The 24,239-nt window shown below is 40.1% G+C and overlaps 1 protein-coding gene across 2 annotated transcripts in view; it reads left to right on the top strand.

Annotated features, from left to right (window-relative positions):
- The window catches only part of FAT3 (FAT atypical cadherin 3), a 616,260-nt gene that overhangs the window by 110,038 nt on the left and 481,983 nt on the right, over positions 1–24,239 (top strand). For both annotated transcript variants that reach the window (XM_070490463.1, XM_070490462.1), the window contains exon 2: positions 15,822–19,130. In XM_070490463.1, coding sequence (XP_070346564.1) covers positions 15,839–19,130 — 3,292 coding nt within the window. In that variant the 5' untranslated portion in view covers positions 15,822–15,838. The remainder of the gene's footprint in view (positions 1–15,821; positions 19,131–24,239) is intronic.

The raw sequence follows: 24,239 nt of genomic DNA, 5'->3' as shown, positions 1-24,239 counted from the left end.
CATTGAGGGTGAAAATTGAATTGCTAAGCAAAGAAGTTAACCAACATCCCAGTATTTACATGTAACCTTTTCTTCTCATTTAGAGTGACATCATGAAGAAAGGAGAGTAATAACTCAAAGGGAGTAACACCATTACATTTGATAGACTTCGAAAAATATCTTACTAATGCCTTATGACTTTTGTCAGGATCCACTTTTATCAGGATCCATTTTATATCCCAACCTAAGAGGCTAATCTGTTGCCTCTGATTTTCTTTCTTTCTCTATTTTTTCTTTCAATCAGCTATAGAGGGATTCCAGAGAGTGCCATTGATAAAGGAGTGATTCTGCCTATGAGTTAGGGGGGCACATCCAATGTGCGAATAATGCCGCTCCTATCTAGCTTATAATTCTTTCCCTGGTAGAATATGAAAACACCACCTTGAGGAGGAAAGATAGCTGCTTCACTTATGGAAAGACTTTGAAACAGCCCCAGGCCAGCATTTGTGAACCCTGTTCTGAGCTCCTCTCTTCTGTCAGTGAAGAGCTGACTCAGATAAGAATTGGTCACAATTAAATTAGGCTTCTGTGAGGGAATGTCAAGCTGGAGGGACTGCTCTGTATGTTCACCATTGATTAGAACTGTGGAAATTCTTATCCTGAAGGGACTGTGTGCCAGGATCTTGATGAACTCTGCATATATTAGAAAGCGCTTACCGCGTTAATGTCTGATGATGCCACAGCGGGAACATTAGACACAAAGCCATCTCTGTCATCTGCTTCCTTTGAATATCCCCGGGAGCTACCTTTAGCCCATTTCCTCCCATCCTGTGTGTTGGATCCATCCTCTGTTGATCTACATGGGGAACCTAAATACTTGTTTTCTTATGAAAAAGGCAAAAATTCCCCAAATGTCTTTCCCCTTTGACTCAGACACTGAATGTATGCAAAATTCCCAAATGACTTGAAATTGAAGGTTTCACTCCTGACATTTTGTTTGGGTTAAATGGTTGATGATGGTTTCCTTGACAGGCGGGGGAGTTTTGCAGTCGATCAGAGGATGGACAGAAGGTGATGTGTTAGAGTTATTGTGTACTTCCTTGGGTTTGAGTGAGGTAGTTGTTTGCAGTTACATAGTCTACAATAACTCCTCCCTCCCACACCCCCTTCCAAAAAAATCTGTGGTTTTACCAAAAATCTCAGATGTTCTGCATTGTATGTCAACATATAAAGCTAATGTAAAAAACATAAAAGCACTGGCCTTAAAGAAGGCTAATGTGTTTTTAAATTTTTTATTCTAAATTGTGATACAAAAGCATCTAACAAAATTTGCCATCTTATTCATTTCTAAGGGTACACAGTTCAGTAGTGTTAAGTATATTCACATTGTTTTCCAACTGTAGGCTAATGGTTTCGGGGTGGTCCTAGTGCAGAATCAAGTGGAAACAATGTGTCATATAAATTATGAACATGTTGTAAAAAAAAACGATTTTGGAATTGAAATTAAAATTGAATCAGTGGAGAAGGAAGAAGTGAGAGCAAGAAGGTCGTTCCAAAATTGCCCCCAAATCAGACAGACACAGTAAAGCTCAAAGTTTCAAAAGCAAATTGATATGTGCTGAATTATATGGATATTTATTCTATATAATCTCTTCATGAACTGTGAAGGGCAAAATTATACAAATTATTTTTTTGCCTGCTTCACTTTTATTTAGTGGAGAGATCAACATTATGATCATTTAGAACAGCACTGATTTTTTTGCCATTTTTTATAAAATCAAATAACTTGACTATTTGATGGCAAAAGCAAATAATTGTAAACTACCAAATAATATTTCTTGACTGTTTCTTACTGACATGTTGAATCCAAGTAAACTCTTGAGTGGGAGAGGTAAGGTCATAAACTATATGGCTTTTATCTGAGATTCTATCTGAGTATGGTAAATAAGCATTCTCTTTGTACTTCTAGAAAGTCTTTTTTTTTTTTTTTTTTTGAGGAAGATTAGCCCTGAGCTAACATCTGCGGCCAATCCTCCTCTTTTTGCTGAGGAAGACTGGCCCTGAGCCAACATCCGTGCCCATCTTCCTCTGCTTTATATGTGGGACGCCTACCACAGCATGGTGTACCAAGCGGTACCACGTCCGCACCTGGGATCCGAACCTGCGAACCCTGGGCGGCCGAAGCGGAACGTGTGTGCTTAACCGCTGCTCCACCGGCCAGCCCCTAGAAAGTCATTTTAAAATATAATAGTATTGTAGCTGTTTAGCTTTGATCTAGAGCTTGGGCTGTCATCCTGCCATCAGCTAGCCTGTGTGATGTGTACTGAGCTGTGAGCACCATCATTCCACCTCCATAGCAAGGCTGGTGCACTAAATTACCTCTGAAGTTCCTTCCTCTTAACCCCTCTAATGCTGGAAACACTGGCCTCAAAGTTAGCTTAGATGAGATAGCAATGCACAAGGTCTGATAATGGGGAAAGCGCTCATTCTGTGTTAGCTATTATTATTATTTTCCAATTCAAGAACCTTTATTGAATGACTGGTATTTGATCTTGCAGAATATATGTGAAGCAAAGGGTAGTTGATGCCTAAAATTCTGGTTAGGGATATTTGATCTAAGTCATTTTTCACTAATCATATCATTTGTTCTTTCTCCTAAAAACACATAAGTAATGGAAAGATGGTATTGTTACCCACGTGAGGCTGAGAGCTGACATCTTTCTTTTTAATGTGGAAAATAGAAGTTCTTGAAACCAAGAGTGTAGCCTTGTGAATTCTTGAATCTCAGAACATGAAGTGCTTGGTATACAGACTATTCTGTTGCTAAATTCTTTATTAATCATATTTACTAATAACACATGGACATTGAAAATCAAGCTTCTGGGTTTACATTTGTAATGGTTGAATGGAATTTGCTCATAATGATCAAATCACTAGGGCTTCTTTCTTTAGTTAAAAAAAAAAAAAGGAAACTGGGAAAATCATATTAAATACAGCAATAGAAATCTGTTCTAAAGGAAAATTCAGATCTGAATCCCTTAGGTGGAATGGTTTGGTAAAGGTTAAACAAACCTTCTCTCGCTCTTTTGGGACTTTAATGTAAATTTCATCTAAATTCTTGTCAGTTTCCCTCTACAGCTGTCCCTAAACATCTGCTGTAGATGCTCACAATTGCTACTTCCCTCCCTTCACAGTTTACATATGCTTGTATAAACTATTTATTTGTAATACATAATTAGTGGCAAAGTGTATACTTGGTTTTTAACGACTTATACTCAGGGGTGGACTAGAAGAAAACTCTAACTACATGGAATGAGTGTACTTGGTTTAAGGCTTGTTGGAGTAACAATCCCATTTACTTTCCAGCAGCTGTTTGATATTAAGGGGTGTTTAAAAATCTGTTTAGGTTCTTGTAGCTTGGAGTAGAATTGTGGGAGTTGTGCTTCGTCCCTCACTCCAGTAAAGGATTTGATAGCCCTGCCTTGCACACCATGCTGAGGTAAGATGATTCTCCCAAAGCCATGGAAAAGTAAGGCTGCTCACTTGCTTGGGAGGCTGTGGTCTTAGTAGTCATGTAGAGAAAATTATGTAAACCTCCAGAGAGGTGGCCCTCTATTGACCTGGAAAGATCAGTCTTCCAAAGTCTTGATTTTGTCGGCGGAGTAAATGCTTCTGCAAAGAGTGAGATCCAAGGAGGGTGGTACAAAATTGGAGAAAATTAGTCCTTGGGAGCAAATGGGGATTCTAGCTGTCAAAGTGACTGATGGCCTTGCCACACGTGAATACTTCCTGGAGAAATCAGGTCAAATGGTTCTAACACTGAGAAGTGAAGGTTCCTTCCTTCTCTTTTGGGGGCAGGGAGCTCAGAACCCAGCTGGGTTCATATACTGGGGACGGAAGTCATCCGCTCCAGCAGAGGGGAGCCCAATTTTTAGCACCAGATAGGAGGAGCTGACCTCCTTGGGGCATTAACTGGGGGACATCTCAATGATACCAGAAGAACTCTATGCAATATCTCCGTTATGAACCATTCTTCTTGGGAATTGTTTCTTTCTATATGCTAGACTTTATCCTTCTCAATAAAATTGCCCTATTTCCTATAATTCGGTTGCAACCTCAGTGTTATTGACACTTTAGACCAGATAATTCATTGTTTGGGAGGCTGCCTTGTGCCTTGTAGGACATTTAGCAGCATCTCTGACCTGTACCCACTAGATACCAGTAGCACCTCTCTCCTTATTGTGACAATGAAAAAATGCCTGCAGACATTGCCAAAGTCCTCGGGGGATAAAATCATCCCTAGTTGAGAACCACTGCTCTAATCCTATATTTTCTTGGGGTTTCATAAGACATTTCTAGTTCATCCAACAGCAATTTATTGGGCACCTACTGGGTGCCAACTGGTACGTTTGGTGTGAGGCAACAGTGATGACCATAAGAGACAGGCCCTTTCTTCATGTAGTTTATAGTCAAGTCGGGATAACAGATATGAATCAAATAGTCTTACTAAACTATAATTAAAATGATAATAAGTGTTACAAAGGAAATATTCTGGGTGGACACATAACAAGAGGCCATAGCTAGTCTTGGCTATCAGAGACATGTTCCCAGAGGGATACAGAAACTAAGGTCACTGTGTGCATGTATTTCTGTGGGGAGTAGGGGATGGGAAGAGAGTTGAATTTAGGGGAAACATGTGCAAAGCGCCTAAGGCAGGAGTGTGTGACTAGGATGCAGAGTGGTTAGAGATGAGTCCAGAAAAGTAGTCAGGGCCAAATTCGGCAGAACCTTCTCAGCCATATTGATAATTTTGGCCTTTATTATCCTGAAAGCATAGGGCAGGTATTGAAGTGTTTCAGCGGGAGTGCAATATGCTCAGGTTTTAGGCCTGTGGCTGGCTGGTTGTAGCAGGAGTGCATGGAGGAGCTGAGAGTGATGTGCCAGGCTGGTCAGGATGTTGAGGCTGTAGAGTTACTGTCAGCTGTTACACAGATGGTGGGGGACTCGCCCTTCGTGGTATCCTCATTCTCCTCACTAGGTATGAACTTCGATCTGCTCCATCTCCAAAACCCTGGATTTGAACTCACTGAATTATTATACATTCCTTTTCTTTTTGAACCTACTATATTTGACTGCTTTCTTACTTCTGGCTTTCAGTTTCAAAAATGATACCAGGGTCCCAAGAACAGGGGTGAGGAAGCCTCACTTCATTAACCACCACCTCCACTCTGGGTCCTAATTCTTCCAAAGTTGCGGCAAGATTCTCAGAGATCCAGAAAGCAGTTCTCTTAGGGTCAGCTCAATTCACCAGCCTTGTCCATGTTTGCTTAGTAGTTACTCACCAAAGAGAGGATCTGCTCTTGGCCTTTTGCCTCTACTATGTGGCGGCGCCTCTAGGGGTCAGAGTTCTCATCAGGCCAGCTCTGAGGTGCTGAGTGTTCTCACACCTAGTTCATTCATGGCTCCTTTGGGATAGTAAGCCTGTCCTGGACCTAATATGTTAGGCTAAGGTTGCTTATGCTAAAATTTACTAACCAGGGACTCAGAAGTTCTTTGACAAGTCCTTCAACCTGCGTCTACAGAAATGCCTACTAATGTCTTGCCCCTCTAAGGAAATACGTTTTCTTAACTGAACAGGAGGACCCCACTGACATGATTCTGCAGGCTTGGGCATTTTAGTTGAGATGGAGGGTGGTTGATGCTCCATTGTCTTTGTTGACCTGTGACCCTCGTCTCATTAGCATTGAGTGCTAATCCAAGCAACGTCGGCATAAACCCGTCAATCAATAATAAATAACCTTAATGGGGAGTGTGGGAGAGCTGAAGGGACCAAATTTGCATTTTTGCCTTGTTTGCTAAGATGCAGTTGTCAGTGATGGCAATGTGAGGAGATGGTGACTGACAAGATTTCCAGATTGTCAGCAACCTTCTAGACTGCATTTCTTGACCCACACACAAGCTGTTTTAAATCCTGGCAACTCTTATCATTGCCTGTTCCCAAATAATCTTCTGTGCCTCCTCACATATATAATTTCTACCTCTTTCCATAGTGTGTGCATCTTCCCTGCGTTAAGCTGTTTGGTCATCTCGAGTTCTTTTTGAGTTTGTCAGGATTGAAGCCTGAGATGCCTTTTTAGAGTCTCACCAATCTCCTGATATATATTTTTTAATTTCTTGCACAAGTACTCTTTTTCTCCATCCTCATCTGCCTGTTCCTCAGCCTTTGTGAGGTGACAAATACGATATTACCCTGTTGTCGAGAGTTTAGTGTCTCTCTTTTCTTATTGGATCACTTAGACATTCCATATTGTGCACAATAAATAGGGCTCAGTGCTTCTGCCTTACATTCTGGGGGGACATTTAGCCAAAAAGGCAGACATTTCCAGAGCTGCTCTCTGGAGCCTGTGATCTGCTTTGTCTAGAGTAAGACCTGGTCCCATGTGTAACCTTGGACAAATTTAGACCTGAGTTATATTCTCCCAGAAGTCCTCCAAAGTCTTTGGGATGTTTTCTCATTTATCACATCTTCCTTTGTCATTTCAGATCTTTTGGAAAAGGGAAACCTGGTATCCCCTTTTCTCTCTTTAGGTCCTGGAGCTCTGTGTTCCCTGAGGCCTCCCATGCGTACGCTTGCTTCCCTCTTCTCTAACATTCCCGTCACTTACCGCAGCAGGAAAGGGATGTACTGAGGCAAGCTGCCCCATATTCATATTCTGCTTTTCTGATTTCCAATTTTTCTGATTTTGCTATGTAGAATTTTTTCTTCTTGAAGGACACTCACTTTTAGAGGAGAATGGCAACTGGGATGTCTAAAGTCTGTTTGCTTTTGGAAATAGGGTGGACCACAGGAACTTAACATCGCACTAAGTATGGATCGTATCAGAATGGAGCAAGCAGAAGGCTTGGAGAGCAACTTTTCCCCCCGACTGCATGTTGCATCCTAATGATTAGAATGAACACTATTTGAAGATATTGTTCCATCTGAAACTATTTGGGCTCTTTTCTCTTTCAGGCAGTTATTCCAGAGTCAGTGCTGTTCTGTTACTTGGGTGAAAAGGATTTTTTTTTCTTTTCTTTTCTTTTTAATCTTGAGCATATGTAAATACTAATGTATTTACCCTTTGGTTTCTTTCAGTAAGGCCCACCTGAGAAAAATTGAAATCATGCATTTTTCTGGAACGTTTTCTCAGACAGCATAGGAGCACAGGAGCAAATTATATCCTCTCCATAAATTTTTTTTCTCTTACCCCATGATGAATTTCTTTCTCTAGAGGGAGAAGTGATTTTTAAAAGGCTTGAACAACATACTAATCTTTCCTTCTGATAGCCCCTGGTTGAATTACCCCTGAATTTGAAGCATTTACTGATGAAATGATACTTGACATTAACCAATGTTGTATGGAAATATTTCTAGCACCTGGGGAGAGAATAAAGGAGGGTATTCATAACACTGCCGCTGCTGTGTGGCTGAATCTTCCATTTTTCTCGGAACCAACGTGAATTACAGTTGCTTCATGCTGACTGACTTTTCTCCTGGGAGACCACTTTTAGACAACAGAAAGATTTGCACTACTGGAAAAAGTTAGAATTTACAGTATTATTATAATAAAAAAGATTGGGTTTGGGTAATGGTCTGCTTGGCTGGTTGTCAGAACCAACTGGAGGTTTTGGTTTGGGATTTTTTCCTTGTTCAGAATGACAGAAGGTGATATCATATCCTTGTAAATGAAATATGCACTCTTCTTGCTTATAAAGCCCTGCTTAGACTTGGGGTTCAAGTAGACAGCAGAATTTTCCAGAGAGGAGTGAAATATGAACTTGGCTTTAGGTTTTGCATCTTAGAGTATTTTTGATTTGGCAAACTGCTTTGACCATTGACTAAGTTAAAATAGATAACAAAGCTATGAAAATATATGGATGATTATTTAATGTTAATAAGGTTCTTCCATCACACCAGTCTTTTTTTTTTCCTGAGGAAGATTCACCCTGAGCTAACATCCATTGGCAATCTTCCTCTTTTTTTGGTTTGAGGAAGATTAGCCCTGAGCTAACATCTGTGCCAGTCTTCCTCTACTTTGAATGTGGGTCACCACCACAGCATGGCTGATGAGTGGAGTAGGTCTCCACCTGGGATCCAAACCCTCGAACCTGGACCACCGAAGTGGAGGATGGGGATCTTTAACCACTCAGCCATGGGGCTGGCCCCCTGTCTTTTTTCTTGTGAAAATTCTCTATTTACATTTTTTTTTAATCAGAAAAGAAAATCCCACAGCAAACTATGGAACAGTCATTTCATTCTTCTGTTGGAACATGGAGATGTGTTTATATGACAAGTATTGAAGCAATTTCTTCAGGGATAATCTCAGCTTAGTTGAAATGAGAATTCATACCCTGTGATATGATGTAGGAAGAGTAATGAACCAGTCTGAAGAATCCTGGGATTACACCCCACCTCCAAAGCTTTCCAGGCAGCTGTTTGACCTGTCTGAGCCACAGTATCCAACTTGCACTCGGTCAGTGTGTCTCCAACTGTATTCCACAAAACACTCTTTCTTCTACTGCAGGCATCTGTGTGTGTTTGAGGGAGTGCTGGAATTCATGATCAAATAGAGTTTAGGAATTGTATATATTAGATCCCTTGGAATTCACTTTACATAGTTTGTGCATGCAACAAGTATTTACTGAATCCCCACTATATACCAGGGGACTTTGCTACTACTAGTGGAAATAGATGATAAATCTGGACTGTGCTTTCATAAGGAGATAACAAAGCAGGGTAAATTATTAGAGCTGAATAAGGATGGGAGATGGTAAAAGTTTATTTTGAAGCATAGTAAAGGCTCCAAGAAGTTCCAAATTAGGAAATCTGTTTACGCTTGTTCAAACGGCATTTCCTAAAAAGTTTCTGTAGTTGCATATCTATTCAAATATCGTAGAATAATGGGTCATGGGACACAGTTTGGGAAATGGTGGCCTAGTTATATCCCCAGGGTCTCTAAGTTTTGTGATTATAATTCCTGATTTGTCCAATGCTCATTTTCATCTTCTCCCTGGAGCATGTTGTGTAGTTAACGGTGTACACTGACTAGACAAGTTTGACTCAGCAGAAATTGATTGACTTTTTGCCTTTTCAAGCCACTGTGTTACATACTCTAAGAAGAAGAACTAAGGGAGCTTACCATCCAGTATGTAATTTAAAAACACACATAAGTAACTTTAATACAAGGAAGAAAGTGTTATCAGAGAAGTCCATATAGTAAAATACAAAGTTTAGAGGAGTGATTCTCAGAGGATGGTAGACCCAGGACCAGCATCTCCTGCGAACTTGCTAGAATTGTAAAATTCTTGGCTCCACCATAGACCAAGCGATCCAGAAACTCTGGGGTGGATCCCAGCACTGTGAGCTTCAACAAGCCCTCCCATGATTCTGACGCTCACTGAGGTTTAGGAATCAGAGCTTTAGACGTAGAGCTCACTCTTGGATGGGGAATCTCCGAGATTGCTTCATAGAGGAGGTGGCATTTCAGCTAAATGTAGGAAGATGAGTAACACTTGCAGACACAGACAAGTAGAGACCTATATTCTTAAAGGGGGCAATAGCAATACGAGGTAAATTTACAGTAGAGATCTGAGGTCCAATTTTATCTTTTTTACTGGCAAGCTGCGTGACTTTGTCCAAATCACTTAACCTCTCTCGGTGTGTTTCCTCAGCTTTAAAACTAGGGTGTTGCACTAGACAATTTTACGATCTTTTTGATGGTAAAACTCAGTGAGTTTACATGGCTCTGGCTCAGTATATCATGCTATAATCTGAGTAATGGCATGACATGAATTATTTGTGACCCAGAGGCCCAGTATATTATCCTGTACATTCTCCAGCTACCATGGTTTGTATTAAGAAAACTACACAGTAAACATTTTTCTTCTTTTCAGGCAGACATAAGCATTTGCCAGAGAGTAAAACTTGATTCCCAAGTGTGTCATACAGACAGTCTGTAACTGATTTCAGGAGCAGAGACCCAGAACATAAAGTAGTGCCATGAGGATGGTAATTCGAGCGGTATCAGAATAGGCTGCTCTGGAAGATAGGGCTTAGCAATATCTGGCTGTTCTGGGATTCATCAGCGCAAGGAGAAATCCTGCTAGAACCCCTCAGGAATTAAATGCCAGGTTTGTGAGGAGTAGTTCTCTAAGGCAGCTATGGTTTTCTAAGTTTGGAAGTGTACACGTGGCAGTTGGAATTGGTTACAGAGCTGCAGCAATAGCCCTTGGCCCATGTCACCACACATAGACCCCTCTCTGGCACGGACCCCGACCCATGGCAGGAGTCTGGGGTCTGTGGCAGGGTGACTTTCCTATTAGAGCTGAGCTACCCCAGGGACAGTCTCCCTCTTGATCTGCTTAACCCAGTTTTCACTTGTTTCCCATTTTGTATCCCTTCTTCTGAACACCTTAATAATTATAATGTCAGTTAATATTTATGGAACATTTACTGTGTGCCCGACAGGATTGTAAGCCTGTTACGTGACAGTGGGGACTCTTACAATCCCTGTTTTAAAGATAAGGAAACCAAAACTTAAAAAGCTTTGAGTATTACCCCAAAGTCACCCACCCAATAAGTGACAAAGCCTGGATTCAAGTGAGGGTTCTCTGACCTTTGGGTCTAATACAGTAATCCTTTGCTTTTTAGTAAAGAAAAGAGATCCTTTCCTTTACCTTTGATGTGGCTTTTCCTGTTGGAAAAGAAAATGTCAGAGTAGGTTGTAAATTTCCTCCCCTATCTTGTGTCTCACAGATTTTATCTTCTCTAAAAACTGCCTTAGTTAATGATTAAGAAGTAGCAACTGTATGCTTACCACATGCCATGAACTGTTTTAAGGGCTTTATAGTTATTAACTCAAATCCTGGTTGGTAGGCATTATTATTCCCATTTTATAGAAGTAGAAACTTAGACACAGAGAGGTTAAATAACTTGCCCAAGGTTACACAGCTAGTAAATTCAAACCCAGGTAGTCAGACACCAAAGCGAGTGTGCTGGAACCACTGCACATACAGCCTTGGTGGAAATGGAGGACTCAGTCACAGCATGCACCTGAGCCATAAGACTGCCTTTCCATTTGCAGTTCTCGCACGAGTCATCCTCACCAAGGATGCTTGTAAACGGGAGGCCCTTCCCGTATCGACTTTGTACTTTGTCTCACAGCCCATCATAGCATACTTCCTGAGCACCCTCTCTGGCTAACAAAACCTTTTCAAAATATATAAGATAGGAAGAGATGGAGTGAAAAGAGAATGTTTTTCTAAGATGCCTTTTCTACTGATCAGAAATCTCGGCTATTTAATGAGGCTGTTTTAATGATGTCAGAAAACAGCTTCACCAAAGCAAGTGTGGGCACCCTGCTGAGTCCAGGCGCTCCCAGAGAGGTGGCCTTTGTGAGAGCCTTTCACTGCCCTGGAGGTCTCTGCTATTTATTCATCCCCGGAAAGAAAAATCTGTGTGCCCTTCTGAGTCCCACGCTAAGATCCACTCTGTGTGAGCGGGCAGGGCAAGATGGGGAGGCACGCCGGACGGCCTCTGAAAAATAAATGTCTCCAAGACTGATGGCTTGATGATCTCTTTGGAGATCATGTCAAAAATTATTGATTATGGGACTAAGTCGTAGAAAATAGGCTCTGAGGTTGGGAACTAAGTGCTTTCTTTAAAATAATCCAGAAGGAGTAGAAGAAATCAATGTGTAGAGCATCTGAAACACTGTAACTGTCATATTGGCTTCACAAATAGCTTGGCTTCAATGTGGAAAAAGCAATACTATTTTTTTAAAAAACATCTTAACAGTCATCTTGGCATGCTAAAAAAAGGAAGCCAAACTCTTATTCTAATGTTTACTTTGCAGAATTTTATAGAATTCCTAACTTCTAGCACTCATTTATTTTCTAAATCAGTGGAAGAAACTGCAAGGCTTTTAAATTAGTTTGCACCAGATAGGGCTTTTTTCTTTTTCTTTTTGCAAAAATAAAGATACAAAAACCTTATGAGATATTTTGGTTTCAACAACTGAAGCTGACCGTCTTAGTTCTGCTCAGTTTTTTGGTGTTAAATTCAAATTTCAGTACACAATAATACTGTTCCATTTCCGTTTGAAGTATTGTGTATTTGCATAAGATCATTGATTCTGGTGTATGAGAAAAAAATTCTAGCAGTGGATCTTGCTGAAAGAAAAACTCAGGATGCAAAAGTACTAGTTTTCGAGTAAAGTGAATGATGTTTTTTCATATTGTGACAGCGTTCTGTGCTTTGAAGGAGTTATAGAAGGATTTGTAAAAGCAACTGTCCCTCAGGGCACTTAAATGTTTACTTGTAAACAGTTAACTACTTAGAGGAGGAAGTAGCGCCAGGGAGAGTCAGAAGGGGTCAGAAAACAAAGATCACGGCAAAATGATGACAAACTGCAGTGCTAAAATTGTTATATAACTTGAAGAAAGACTAACTCAGTTGACACATATTTCCATTTAGTATCAGCTCTGAACCTGGGAGACCTGAGACCTCGTAATACGGGAATCTCTTCGTCTTTGCGAGCCTCAGTTTCCTCATCTGTAAACTCAGGAGACTGGACAAGACGATCTTTAAGGCTCATTTGAGTCTGTATAATTTCTTGATTCTGTTACCTGAGATAAGATGTACTTCTTCTGGGGGATTTGGAAGCAGCGTATTAAAGACCCCTGGTCCTCCGGTTTACATCTGTGCCTTAATGTTCTGTTCAGCAAACCAGTATTCTGTGCCTCCTGTGTGGGATGTGCTATACTGGGAGTGGGAATTGAATGATGCACAAAGGCGTCTCGTTTCTTCTCATCAGGTTTCCTTCAGTCAAGATTCAGGATGCAAATGGGGGGAATCAGAATGAGAAAAGTTCAGTTGAACTGAATTTACCATTGGGGGTGATTTTCTTCTCTGATGACCATGGTGTCCACACTCTTTGGGCAAAGTATCAGCAAAACTACTCTCACACAGATAGTGCCCTGGATGTAGAACAGCGAGTGGGAAATGAGGCAGAAACTGAATTTGTATTTCCCCGCAGATGCTGGGAATAACCTCAGTTTTCTACTTGGAGAGAGTGTAACACGGCCTTTGGTCATTCCCGTATTAAGAGCATTGTCTCATTCCGGTATGTTCTTAATGAACCTAAAAATACATATTCTCCTTTGGAGCATTCTCAGATGATGAAATAAGAGTCTATTGATGCATATGAGGGTATTGTTACAGCTTCTCCTGGTTTACATCTGTGATCCCTAAAGAGGGCCCTGTTGCTTCCGTGTTTCAGCTGAGTGTGTTCCACAAAGAGGTACCTCCAGTCACACTCGTCCCTTGGGGTTCTCCACTCTCCTGGGTAGGGTATTTGAACTTGCTGCATCCAGGCTACTGCTTTGCACACTTAGCACATGAGGCATTTCCTAAGGACAGCCAGCCAGAGGAATTGCATGTGAAATTAACTTCTTTTATAAAAAGTTATCCTGTCTTTCTGCTTTTCATGTTTACTATCTTTTCTGCTTATGAAATCCCAATATTAAACTGTACCCTTCTACTTGCCTACTCAGTATTTTCTAGACACTCAGCAGATGACAGCAGGGAGGCATATTTCATCCCCAGTGGGAACCAAGTAAATGTGTGCCCAGAATTTCATTTTATGAGAATCTCCTGCAAGGCTGAGTTGGAAAAAAAAATGAGAAAGCCTATGGGGTGTGGAGAGCATGAGTTCTAATCCAGACTCTGTTACCAGGAAAATGAGGTTTGATGGTCTCATATACAAAAAGGGGCATATATAGTATTTGCCTTGCCAACGTTGGGTATGAAAGTGTTTTATAAACTACAAAAATAATTTGTAATATTTTAAAATGTTAAACTTCTATAGGATATTTTTCAGCTTTCAGCCAGTAATTGGAACTAGTTAAAAACCAGAAAGGAGAGAACCAAACAGAAGTGCTGGGTGGGTTTTATGCTCTTCTATCAAAGATAAATGGTGACTAGTTCAATAGAAATAAATTATGCCATATGTGCTTCTAGGAGGCCTTAATTATTTCATTCTTGTAACAAGTAATTTAGAGATAATGATGGTGTAATGGGAAAAGGCATGGATTTTAGAATAAGAAGGGCCGGGGTTTGAGATCCTGCTCTGCTGCTTACATTGGTTGGGCCAATGTCCCAACCAAATAGGTTAACTTTTCTAACTTTCAGGTTTCTAACATGTAGTTGGGTAAAATAGTACCTATTTCTTAGGGTTGTTGTAAGGATTCAATACAACAAAGTGGGAAATGCCTGACACAATGTGTAAGGCATAGTGTGCAAGAGGATTTATTTCCCATCCCCTTATCTCCGCATTCCCCGTAGAGGAGAAAGAGAAGCAGAGGTGAGGGTCCTGCAGAGTGTGTCTTGGTGGAAGAACTCATAAGTTGGGGGATTCTCAAAATCTGAGCCATCAGCGTGTAAATAGACTTAGCGGTTCTTTGTTAAATAACCCTTTCATCCCCCGTCTATTTTAAATACTTGACAGATTTTACTGGTTAAAATAGGAAACTGTTTTTATCTTTTAATCTACCTACTTATAGGGCTGTGGTGACTGTGGAAATTTAATAGTAGCTGATCAAAATAATTGGAAGTGATTCCTTAAATTACTCTTAAGAAAACAAATCCTTTGTAATTCTTTAAATTTTTCTTGCACGAAATTTTTCTCAACACCCTTGTTCTGAGTAGCACAGGCCATTCATGGACATCACTTACATCATGCAACGGTTTAGGGATTGTCCTCTCTGCTTTGTTCCTTATATGATGGTTTGTTCCTCCTCATGGGAGTGGATTATACAGAAATCTTGATCAGTTTAAAAGCATGACAAAAGACGGTAATACCTTAGAAGTATTTCTTTAAAAGACCTTAGTTTGAAAAGTGATTATGTAACCATTGGTGAACAATGTTAATTGAGGAAATAGTAGAAAATGCAAATATGCCCCCAAATCCCACAACACCGTTAATCTTTCTTAAATGTAAAAATGCAGTTGTGCATATAGATGTTTAAATAAAATAGTATAATCATACCACATTTATTGTTTTATGATCTTTTATGCATCTGAAAATACACATTTTTAATGGCTGTATAGTATTTCATTTTATGAATGTGGCACAAATTATCTGATTCTCTATCAGTGGGCTGTTAGTATCTTTTCAGGTTTTTTTGTATTGTAAACTGTGCTATAAATGTACACTTGTCTAATTATTTCCATAGGATAATTGCCTAGAAGGTAATTCTAAGTCAAAGGTAAATGCACTTTTTAAGGTTTCCAGGACATATTTCTAAATTGAACTTCAGAATGCAATGGATCTCGTGCCAATGAACAATGCCATCAGCAGTGTGAAAGTGTTATTTTAAAAAAAATCAGACAAAGTAAGGTTAAATCTTAGTGATCTTGAATTCTTTGTCATCTAGTGTGGTGCGTTTTCTAATTTTTTTCTTGTATTGATGTTTTAGTAACAAGATTTTATAATAAATTTATTGGGGGTTTTTTGTGAGGAAGTTTGGCCCTGAGCAAACATCTGTTGCCAGTCTTCCTCTACCTTATGTGGGACGCCGCCACAGCATATCTTGACAATTGCTGCTAGGTCTGCAGCCTGGATCCGAACCTATGAACCTCGGGCTGCAGAAGCAGAGTGCGTGAACTTAACCACTACGCCACCTGGCCAGCCCCTATAATAAAGTTTTTGAAAAGCACTGTTTCGTAACAGTTATTTCCTATTCCTTCTCCCACTTTCCTCTAGGTTAATTTATTTTTTCTCTCTCTCTTTTTCCCCCTCCAGGATGGAAGTATGATGTGATGGATATAACTATGGGATACTGTGTGGGTACACGGCCTCCTCCTTCTTGCCTCATCCTCCTGCTTCTCAAGCTTTTGGCCACTGTCTCCCAGGGACTGCCAGGGACTGGGCCCCTGGGCTTCCACTTCACACATTCCATTTATAATGCTACAGTGTACGAGAACTCAGCAGCAAGGACCTACATCAACAGCCAGAGTAGAATGGGCATCACCTTGATAGATCTATCCTGGGATATCAAATACAGAATAGTATCTGGAGACGAGGAAGGCTTTTTCAAAGCAGAGGAAGTCATCATTGCAGATTTCTGTTTTCTCAGAATAAGAACTAAAGGTGGCAATTCTGCCATATTGAATAGGGAAATTCAGGACAATTATTTATTGATAGTGAAAGGTTCTGTCAGAGGAGGGGATTTGGAAGCATGGACCAAAGTGAATATACAGGTTTTAGATATGAATGATCTAAGACCGTTATTTTCACCCACAACATACTCTGTTACAATAGCAGAAAGCACACCTTTAAGGACTAGTGTCGCCCAGGTGACAGCAACAGATGCCGATATCGGTTCCAATGGAGAATTCTACTACTACTTTAAAAACAAAGTTGATCTCTTTTCAGTTCACCCCACAAGTGGTGTCATCTCTTTAAGTGGACGATTAAATTATGATGAAAAGAATAGGTATGATCTGGAAATTTTGGCTGTGGACCGGGGAATGAAACTCTATGGAAACAACGGAGTGAGCAGTACTGCAAAGCTTTATGTTCACATTGAACGTGTAAATGAACATGCCCCAACTATCCACGTTGTCACTCATATTCCTTTCTCACTGGACAAGGAGCCGACATATGCTGTGGTGACAGTCGATGACCTAGATGAGGGGGCCAATGGAGAGATTGAGTCTGTTTCCATTGTGGCTGGGGATCCTTTAGATCAGTTCTTCCTGGCTAAGGAAGGAAAGTGGATGAACGAGTACAAGATTAAGGAGAGAAAGCAGGTAGACTGGGAGAGCTTTCCCTATGGCTACAATCTCACTCTTCAAGCAAAAGACAAGGGGTCACCTCAGAAATTTTCCACAGTAATGATAGTCCACATCACCAACCCCAAAAGAGACACTGTCCCAGTTAGATTTGAAAAAGAAATGTATGACGTGAGCATTAGTGAATTTTCCCCTCCTGGTGTCATGGTTGCTATAGTAAAATTAAGTCCTGAACCGCTAGATGTGGAATACAAATTATCTCCCGGTGAGGATGCCCAGTACTTCAAAATTAATCCTCGGTCAGGTCTGATTGTCACAGCACAGCCACTGAATACTGTTAAGAAGGAGGTTTATAAACTGGGGGTGACAAACAAGGAAGGAGATTTAAAAGCACAAGTCACTATCAGCATAGAAGACGCCAACGACCACACCCCAGAATTTCAGCAGCCCCTGTATGATGCTTTTGTGAATGAAAGCGTTCCGGTGGGCACGACCGTTCTCGTGGTTTCAGCTTCTGATAAAGATAAAGGAGAAAATGGGTACATCACTTATAGTATTGCCAGCCTCAATTTGTTACCATTTGCCATTAACCAGTTTACAGGTGTTATTAGCACAACGGAAGAACTGGATTTTGAATCCTCTCCAGAAATTTACAGGTTCATCGTAAGAGCCTCTGACTGGGGTTCGCCATACCGCCATGAAAGTGAGGTCAACGTCACTATTCGAATAGGAAATGTCAATGACAACAGCCCTCTCTTTGAAAAAGTGGCTTGCCAGGGAGTTATTTCCTATGACTTTCCAGTTGGGGGTCACATCACAGCTGTCTCAGCAATCGATATTGATGAACTTGAACTTGTTAAGTACAAAATCATCTCTGGAAATGAACTTGGTTTCTTTTATTTAAACCCAGACTCTGGCGTTTTACAGCTTAAAAAGTCACTGATGAATTCTGGCGTTAAAAATGGTAATTTTGCCCTCAGGATTACAGCAACCGATGGAGAGAATTTTGCAGATCCCATGTCTGTTAACATTTCAGTCCTCCATGGGAAGGTGTCTTCAAAGAGCTTCAGTTGTAGAGAAACTCGTGTGGCTCAAAAGCTGGCAGAGAAACTACTCATTAAGGCAAAAGCAAACGGTAAGCTGAATCTGGAAGATGGATTTCTTGACTTTTATTCAATTAATAGGCAGGGACCACATTTTGACAAGTCATTTCCTTCTGATGTGGCTGTGAAGGAGAATCTGCCAGTTGGTGCTAACATCCTGAGGATTAAAGCCTATGATGCCGACTCTGGCTTCAATGGAAAGGTGCTATTTACAATATCTGATGGAAATACAGATAGTTGCTTTAATATTGATATGGAGACTGGGCAACTTAAAGTCCTTATGCCTATGGATCGAGAACACACAGACCTCTATCTCCTTAATATCACCATCTACGACTTAGGTAACCCACAAAAATCTTCATGGAGGTTGCTCACCATCAATGTGGAGGATGCGAATGACAATAGCCCGATTTTTCTTCAAGACAGTTACTCAGTTAACATTCTTGAAAGTTCAAGTATTGGTACTGAGATTATTCAAGTGGAAGCCAGAGACAAAGACTTGGGTTCTAATGGTGAGGTGACTTATTCAGTCTTGACAGATACGCAGCAGTTTGCCATCAATAGCTCAACTGGAATCGTTTATGTAGCTGACCAATTGGACAGGGAATCCAAAGCAAACTACTCTTTAAAAATAGAAGCCAGAGACAGGGCAGAAAGTGGCCAGCAGCTGTTTTCGGTTGTCACTCTTAAGGTTTTTTTGGATGATGTCAATGACTGCTCCCCAGCTTTCATTCCTAGTAGCTATAGTGTGAAGGTTCTTGAAGATCTCCCCGTTGGCACTGTCATTGCTTGGCTAGAGACCCACGATCCAGATCTTGGACTGGGGGGTCAAGTGCGCTATTCTTTGGTCAATGACTATAATGGGAGATTTGAAATTGATAAAGCAAGTGGTGCCATCCGCTTGAGCAAAGAGCTCGACTATGAAAAGCAGCAGTTCTATAATCTCACAGTTCGGGCCAAAGACAAAGGGCGACCTGTCTCTCTGTCATCTGTTTCCTTCGTTGAGGTAGAAGTGGTGGATGTCAATGAAAACCTCCATACTCCCTATTTCCCAGACTTTGCTGTTGTTGGATCTGTAAAAGAAAACTCACGTATTGGAACAAGTGTGCTACAGGTGACTGCCCAAGATGAGGACTCCGGGAGGGATGGAGAGATCCAGTACTCCATCAGGGATGGCAGTGGTCTTGGAAGGTTCAATATAGATGATGAGAGTGGTAAGTTTAATATTTTGTGACAGAAGTGCCACAACCTCTCATGAACGGTCACCAGTGGAATAGTAAAGAGAGATTCTCACACTAAAATAGAATGGAAAATGAAGTTGCGTTGGTGCAGAGATGATGCAAGTAAAAGCTTTTCCTTAGAATGCGTTGATTTGTAGGAAGACCTGGTTATACAGTAATAGCCATGTTTTTCAGTGAGAGTCCCTGTGTTTTGTCATTCTTGTTCAGCCTTACTATTACCAGGTTATCTTTTGGTAAGCATAAGTAATTGTCACCTCTGTTGATTACACTTCTGACCTTCATTAAATTAAGGGCACTGATAAAGTAAATTACATTTGAATGGGCTTTAAATTAGAAGTGTGAAATGGATTTTCAAATGGATCTTATGTGCCAATCTTTCCCTTTATAGTAATGCTTTGCTGAAGTGATATTACATTAGTTGCTTGCTCTTTCGTGTTTCACAGGCATGTCTTGCCCCTAACTGACGGGCATTTGCACCATGTATGCTCCATTACTCTATGGAGGTGTGCCTCTACAAATGTCTACATGACAGACTAGAGAAGGCATGTTGTGGACATTCTTTACAAAAAATTCATTTTAAGATTTTATTTGTAAGAACTGATTTTTTATAGAAACATTTTAAAATATGGGGCAAAATTGTACCAATAGTTTCATTTTTCTCTACCTATTTATTCACTCTCCATCATAGATACAGGTAGATATATGTCTGTGTGTGTATGTATATATCTATTTCTATTCTTGTTATTTTCATTATTTGTCTTTAGGAGTACATGTTCCCAGACACAGGCATATGTATGTGTGTTCTTTGATTAGCATTGTACATTTTTCTAGTCTTCTTTAGATTGTAGATATCTCAAGACAGGGGCTGTGTCTTCACCATTCTTGTGTAAATGGTATTATTATCACTTTACAGTTTTGGAGACACATTTATGTATATTAAATCATTTTCTATAACACTCACAGGGTGCTTTTTGTTCCCCGTAATGATGATGATGATTAAAATAAGTAGTGGGATGGTGTCATTATAGGGGGACTAACTGTATGTCAGTAATACTAGAAAAAGGATTTGAGAAACTGTATTCAGTATTGGATAGGAGTTACAAAACTGTATGTACCATCACAAATTTAAACTGTAATTTTTGTATACATGGGCTCTACTTATGGCTAGTGTAAATTGTAAAATTGGTTTGCAGGGCCATAATGAAGGAAAAGGTAAAGGTCAAGAAAACTGGGTTCTGACTTAGCCACATACTCTGTTTTATTGTATATAACTCGCCATTTGATTGGAATATATTTTCATCTTTGAAGTACAAAATGAGAAAGCAGGGGAAATAACTTTTACTCTGTGCTAATGCTTGACTAGGAGGACTGATGACTTCTCTGAGTACTTACAATGGTCAACACACTGTATGAAGGGTTTTATAGTCAGGTTTTATTTAATTCTTCAACAGCCCTGTGAGGTAGAACTAATAGTCATCAACTCATGAACTGACGTTCAGAGATGATCTATAACTTGGAGCCTAGTTTCAAACTTAGCTCGAGTAACTGCACTATCCAATGCTATCTCCCATCTAAAGACAAGTGTGGGCTTCCTGGCATGTTCCTAGATACATTTGAATTTGGTGTTGATCTAGAATCTGGAAGGCAATAAAGCGTTAAACAGATTGCAAAGTCCTTAGGACCCTGGTCTCATTGACTGACAGCACTGGCCATTAATCACCCTTCCTTTTTCCTCACAGTCCCATTGTTTGTGTGGCTCTCCAGTGAAAGAAGCTTATCTTTGGGACTCAGGTGGATGTGGGTAGGTGGGTCAACAGGAGGGTGTTGGACTGAATCAGTAACCACTGCTACCTAGATGACTACGTTAAGCCACATTGTGTTGTTTTTATTGTGTGTGGAGTTTCCTCTTGGTGTAGCTTGATGTAGGGAAGAGCAGGACCAATTTGGCGAGAGGGGCCTAGATTTTCCCCATTTGTACCATGTTATTTTGTTCTCATCTTGGGTGTTATTTCAGAAAATGTGTGTATAATTTCATCTGATGATATAGCTGCCCTTGTAATTCTTGACTCCAAGAGTTTGATATCCTTTGCCTCTGTTGAACAAACAACTCACTGCTTTGCATGTGTTCCATTAGATTCTGGATTGTATAAAATAAATTTTGCTGTCGCTGATAATAATGCCACTTACATTTTGACATTACTTTGTGATTTAAAAAGCTATTTCTTATAAACGTTAACTCTTTTGGGTTAAGGAGTAGCTAAGTGAGTTGTGTAGGATCACATGTTCATTAAGGGATATAGATGGATGTAGAACGCACATCTCCCCTCAGTCCTAACTCAGTGTTCTTTTCTTTGCATTCATTCTATGTTTCTGATTTACTTTCCCAGAGGATTTTTAATTTTTAAAACTGTAGTAGCAATTTCCTTTCCCCCTTTTCATTTTATTTTGTTCCCTTCTCTTAGAAAGTAAAATTATATTTGTCTCTATATTAGAGGAAAAAAGGTTTAGACTTGATGTTGAAATTTTTTATGAAGCTTAAAATTTCCATATAATAATATTCTTAGCCATCTTACTTCCTCTCCCCTCACCTCTTGTAGATTTTAACATCTAAGACCAAGAAGCTGGTGAGGAATGATTACCTGGACTTGTGCCAGGGGGATGCTAGGGTTGAGGAGAAGTTTGGCAAATGTATATCCAACAAGAGAAATCATCACCGTGGTGCTGTTGGGTTTGCATCCTGTTGAATGATCCATCAGCTCTTTGCCTCCAAGTGCTAAAAATCATGGCTTGAGCTGCTGGCAACATGAATGGCCATTTAGCCCTATAGCTGTTACTGAGTCTCAAGTCCAGACTCTGGTGTCTTCTTCATTTGACCCTTGTGCATGGAATGGCCTAAACTTATTTGGATTTTTGTCTATCTAGAACCTTTAAATCAGCTGCCGAAGGTTATTTAATGGCTTCATTGTTTAGTGGTTCTCGAACTTAGGCATGCCCATGAATCAGCTGGAGAGTTTGTTAACAATGCAGATTCCCAGGCCCAATTCTCAAAGCTTCTGATTCACTAGGTCTGGGCTGGGAGCTCAGGAATCTTCATTTAAGCACTCCAAGCATTCCCTCTACGTATGGTTTAGAAACACTTCCCTAAATTTATTTGAGCTCCTTAAAGAGTGACTACCAGGTTATATCTTTTCCACAAAGTCCTTTCCCTTATTCTTTTGAAAGGCAGGGAATTGAGCTCATATTTTAGCTAAATTTCTTTTCTAGTCAAGTTTTACAATCCAAATAAATCTTCTATTATTCATTAGTGGTGATAGTTTTCTGAATGCCTTCCTGATAGATGGATCAAAAATCTATTTGTGTGCTTCAGTAATTGCAGTGCTCCTGTTTTGTGAAACTGCATATTCTAGGATTAGTTGATTCGTTTAGTAGTTTTATGTTCTTGACTTTTTTGGAGCTCAGTGAACAAAACCATACCTTTGAAATTCTTTATCATGCACAGGCATTTAATAAATGTTTAATAATGTTCACAGTAAATGGATTAACTGGGGGGCCCCCACTTACAGTGGATTTGATCACAATTTAAATTACTAGTCTGGAAGATGCAATTTAATCTTTTTTTCCTTCACAAAGAATGCATTCTTATTCTTTGACACAACAGGAATTCATATTCTTGACTACTCAGAAGTTTTAGAAGGTTTAGAAAGAGCACATTGTATATTTTAAACTGTGATTTTCTATTAGATTCTTTTGTAAGCTGCAAGCTTGACCAATGATTTCATTGTTTATTTACCTGAGGTTAAAGAAATATTTAATGGTGATAAATAATTTCCAGTTTAGCACATTAGTTATGGATAATGGGGAAGATATTTTTGCCATCCTTTATCGCTAATTTTATTATTGCTTACATTTATCAAGATTTCTTATGTGCCAGGCACTGTGCTAGGTGTTTTGTGGGTACTATTTCTATTTGTCACAGTAATCCAGCAAGGTCGGGCTTAATGAGGCTTGCCCAGTTAGGGTCACGTGTCTGGGAGTTGTCAGATTGGAACTCCAGAAATGGACTCTAAGTAGCATGTTAGTTCCCCTCTTTTCCACTCCAGCATGCCATAATAACCTTGTTAAGCGTATGTATTAGTCAGACTTTTCTGTATTATTGCTGCATAACAATCACAAAATTTCAGTGGCTTATAGAAACAGACATTTTTATTTTGAGTCTGAGGGAACAGTCGAAGCAGCACTGTTACAGGCTGTGGATGAAATTACAATCTGTTCCACATGTCTTCCCATTCCAGGACTCGGGCTGAAGGAGTACCCACTGTCTGGGATGTGACATTCTCAAAGTGGAAGTCAGGAGCACAGAAGGGCTGATGGAAGCTTGCAGTGCCTCTTAAAGCCTCTGCACAAAACTGGCCCACATTCCAGGGGCCCAAGCAAGTCATGGGACCAAGCTCAACATCAATGTGGGGGCAGAGAAGAATACCCTTTTTAAAGAGGGAGGAAGGGAGAGGAATGAATAATTACTGAATAATAATACAGCCTGACATAGCATACGACAACTCTCACTAATGTCTTGATAGTCTAAGGTTAATTGAATGCTACCTATGTGTAAGGCACGGAGCCGGGCACTAGGGACACAAAGAGCTACAAGTGTAAAAACTGGGAAATTTCCCAGTCTGTCTGAGAGGACAGAATGCACCTGCAGGTGCTGATGCTGGTGGTAATGGCAGCAGTGGTTAACATTTACTGAGCACTGTCTACGTGCCAAGTTCTGTGCAAAATGCTTTACGCAGATGGTCTCATTCAGTCATCCCATGAGTTAGACACATTTGTTTCCTTGTTTTTACACATCTAGTGTTTTAAGAAGAAAAACCCACATACGTAACATATATGAATTTATTTTTACCTTTCTTTATATTGAGGCTCTAGCAAGCATTTCTCCAGCTTATGTGAGCATAGAACGCTCTTTTTATTCCAAATGTTTTGATCAAATCAGCAGAGGCTTAGGAGACCTAAGGTACACTTGGATTCAAAGAGACACCAAAAAGAGGTATCTCACACTCATTAAGCACTATAAAACTAGTT

Source organism: Equus asinus, chromosome 20 (genome assembly GCF_041296235.1).
Source record: "Equus asinus isolate D_3611 breed Donkey chromosome 20, EquAss-T2T_v2, whole genome shotgun sequence".
NCBI classification, from domain to species: Eukaryota; Metazoa; Chordata; class Mammalia; order Perissodactyla; family Equidae; genus Equus; species Equus asinus.
The sequence above is the reverse complement of the archived record's forward strand: the minus strand, read 5'-3'. Positions and strand labels throughout refer to the sequence as shown.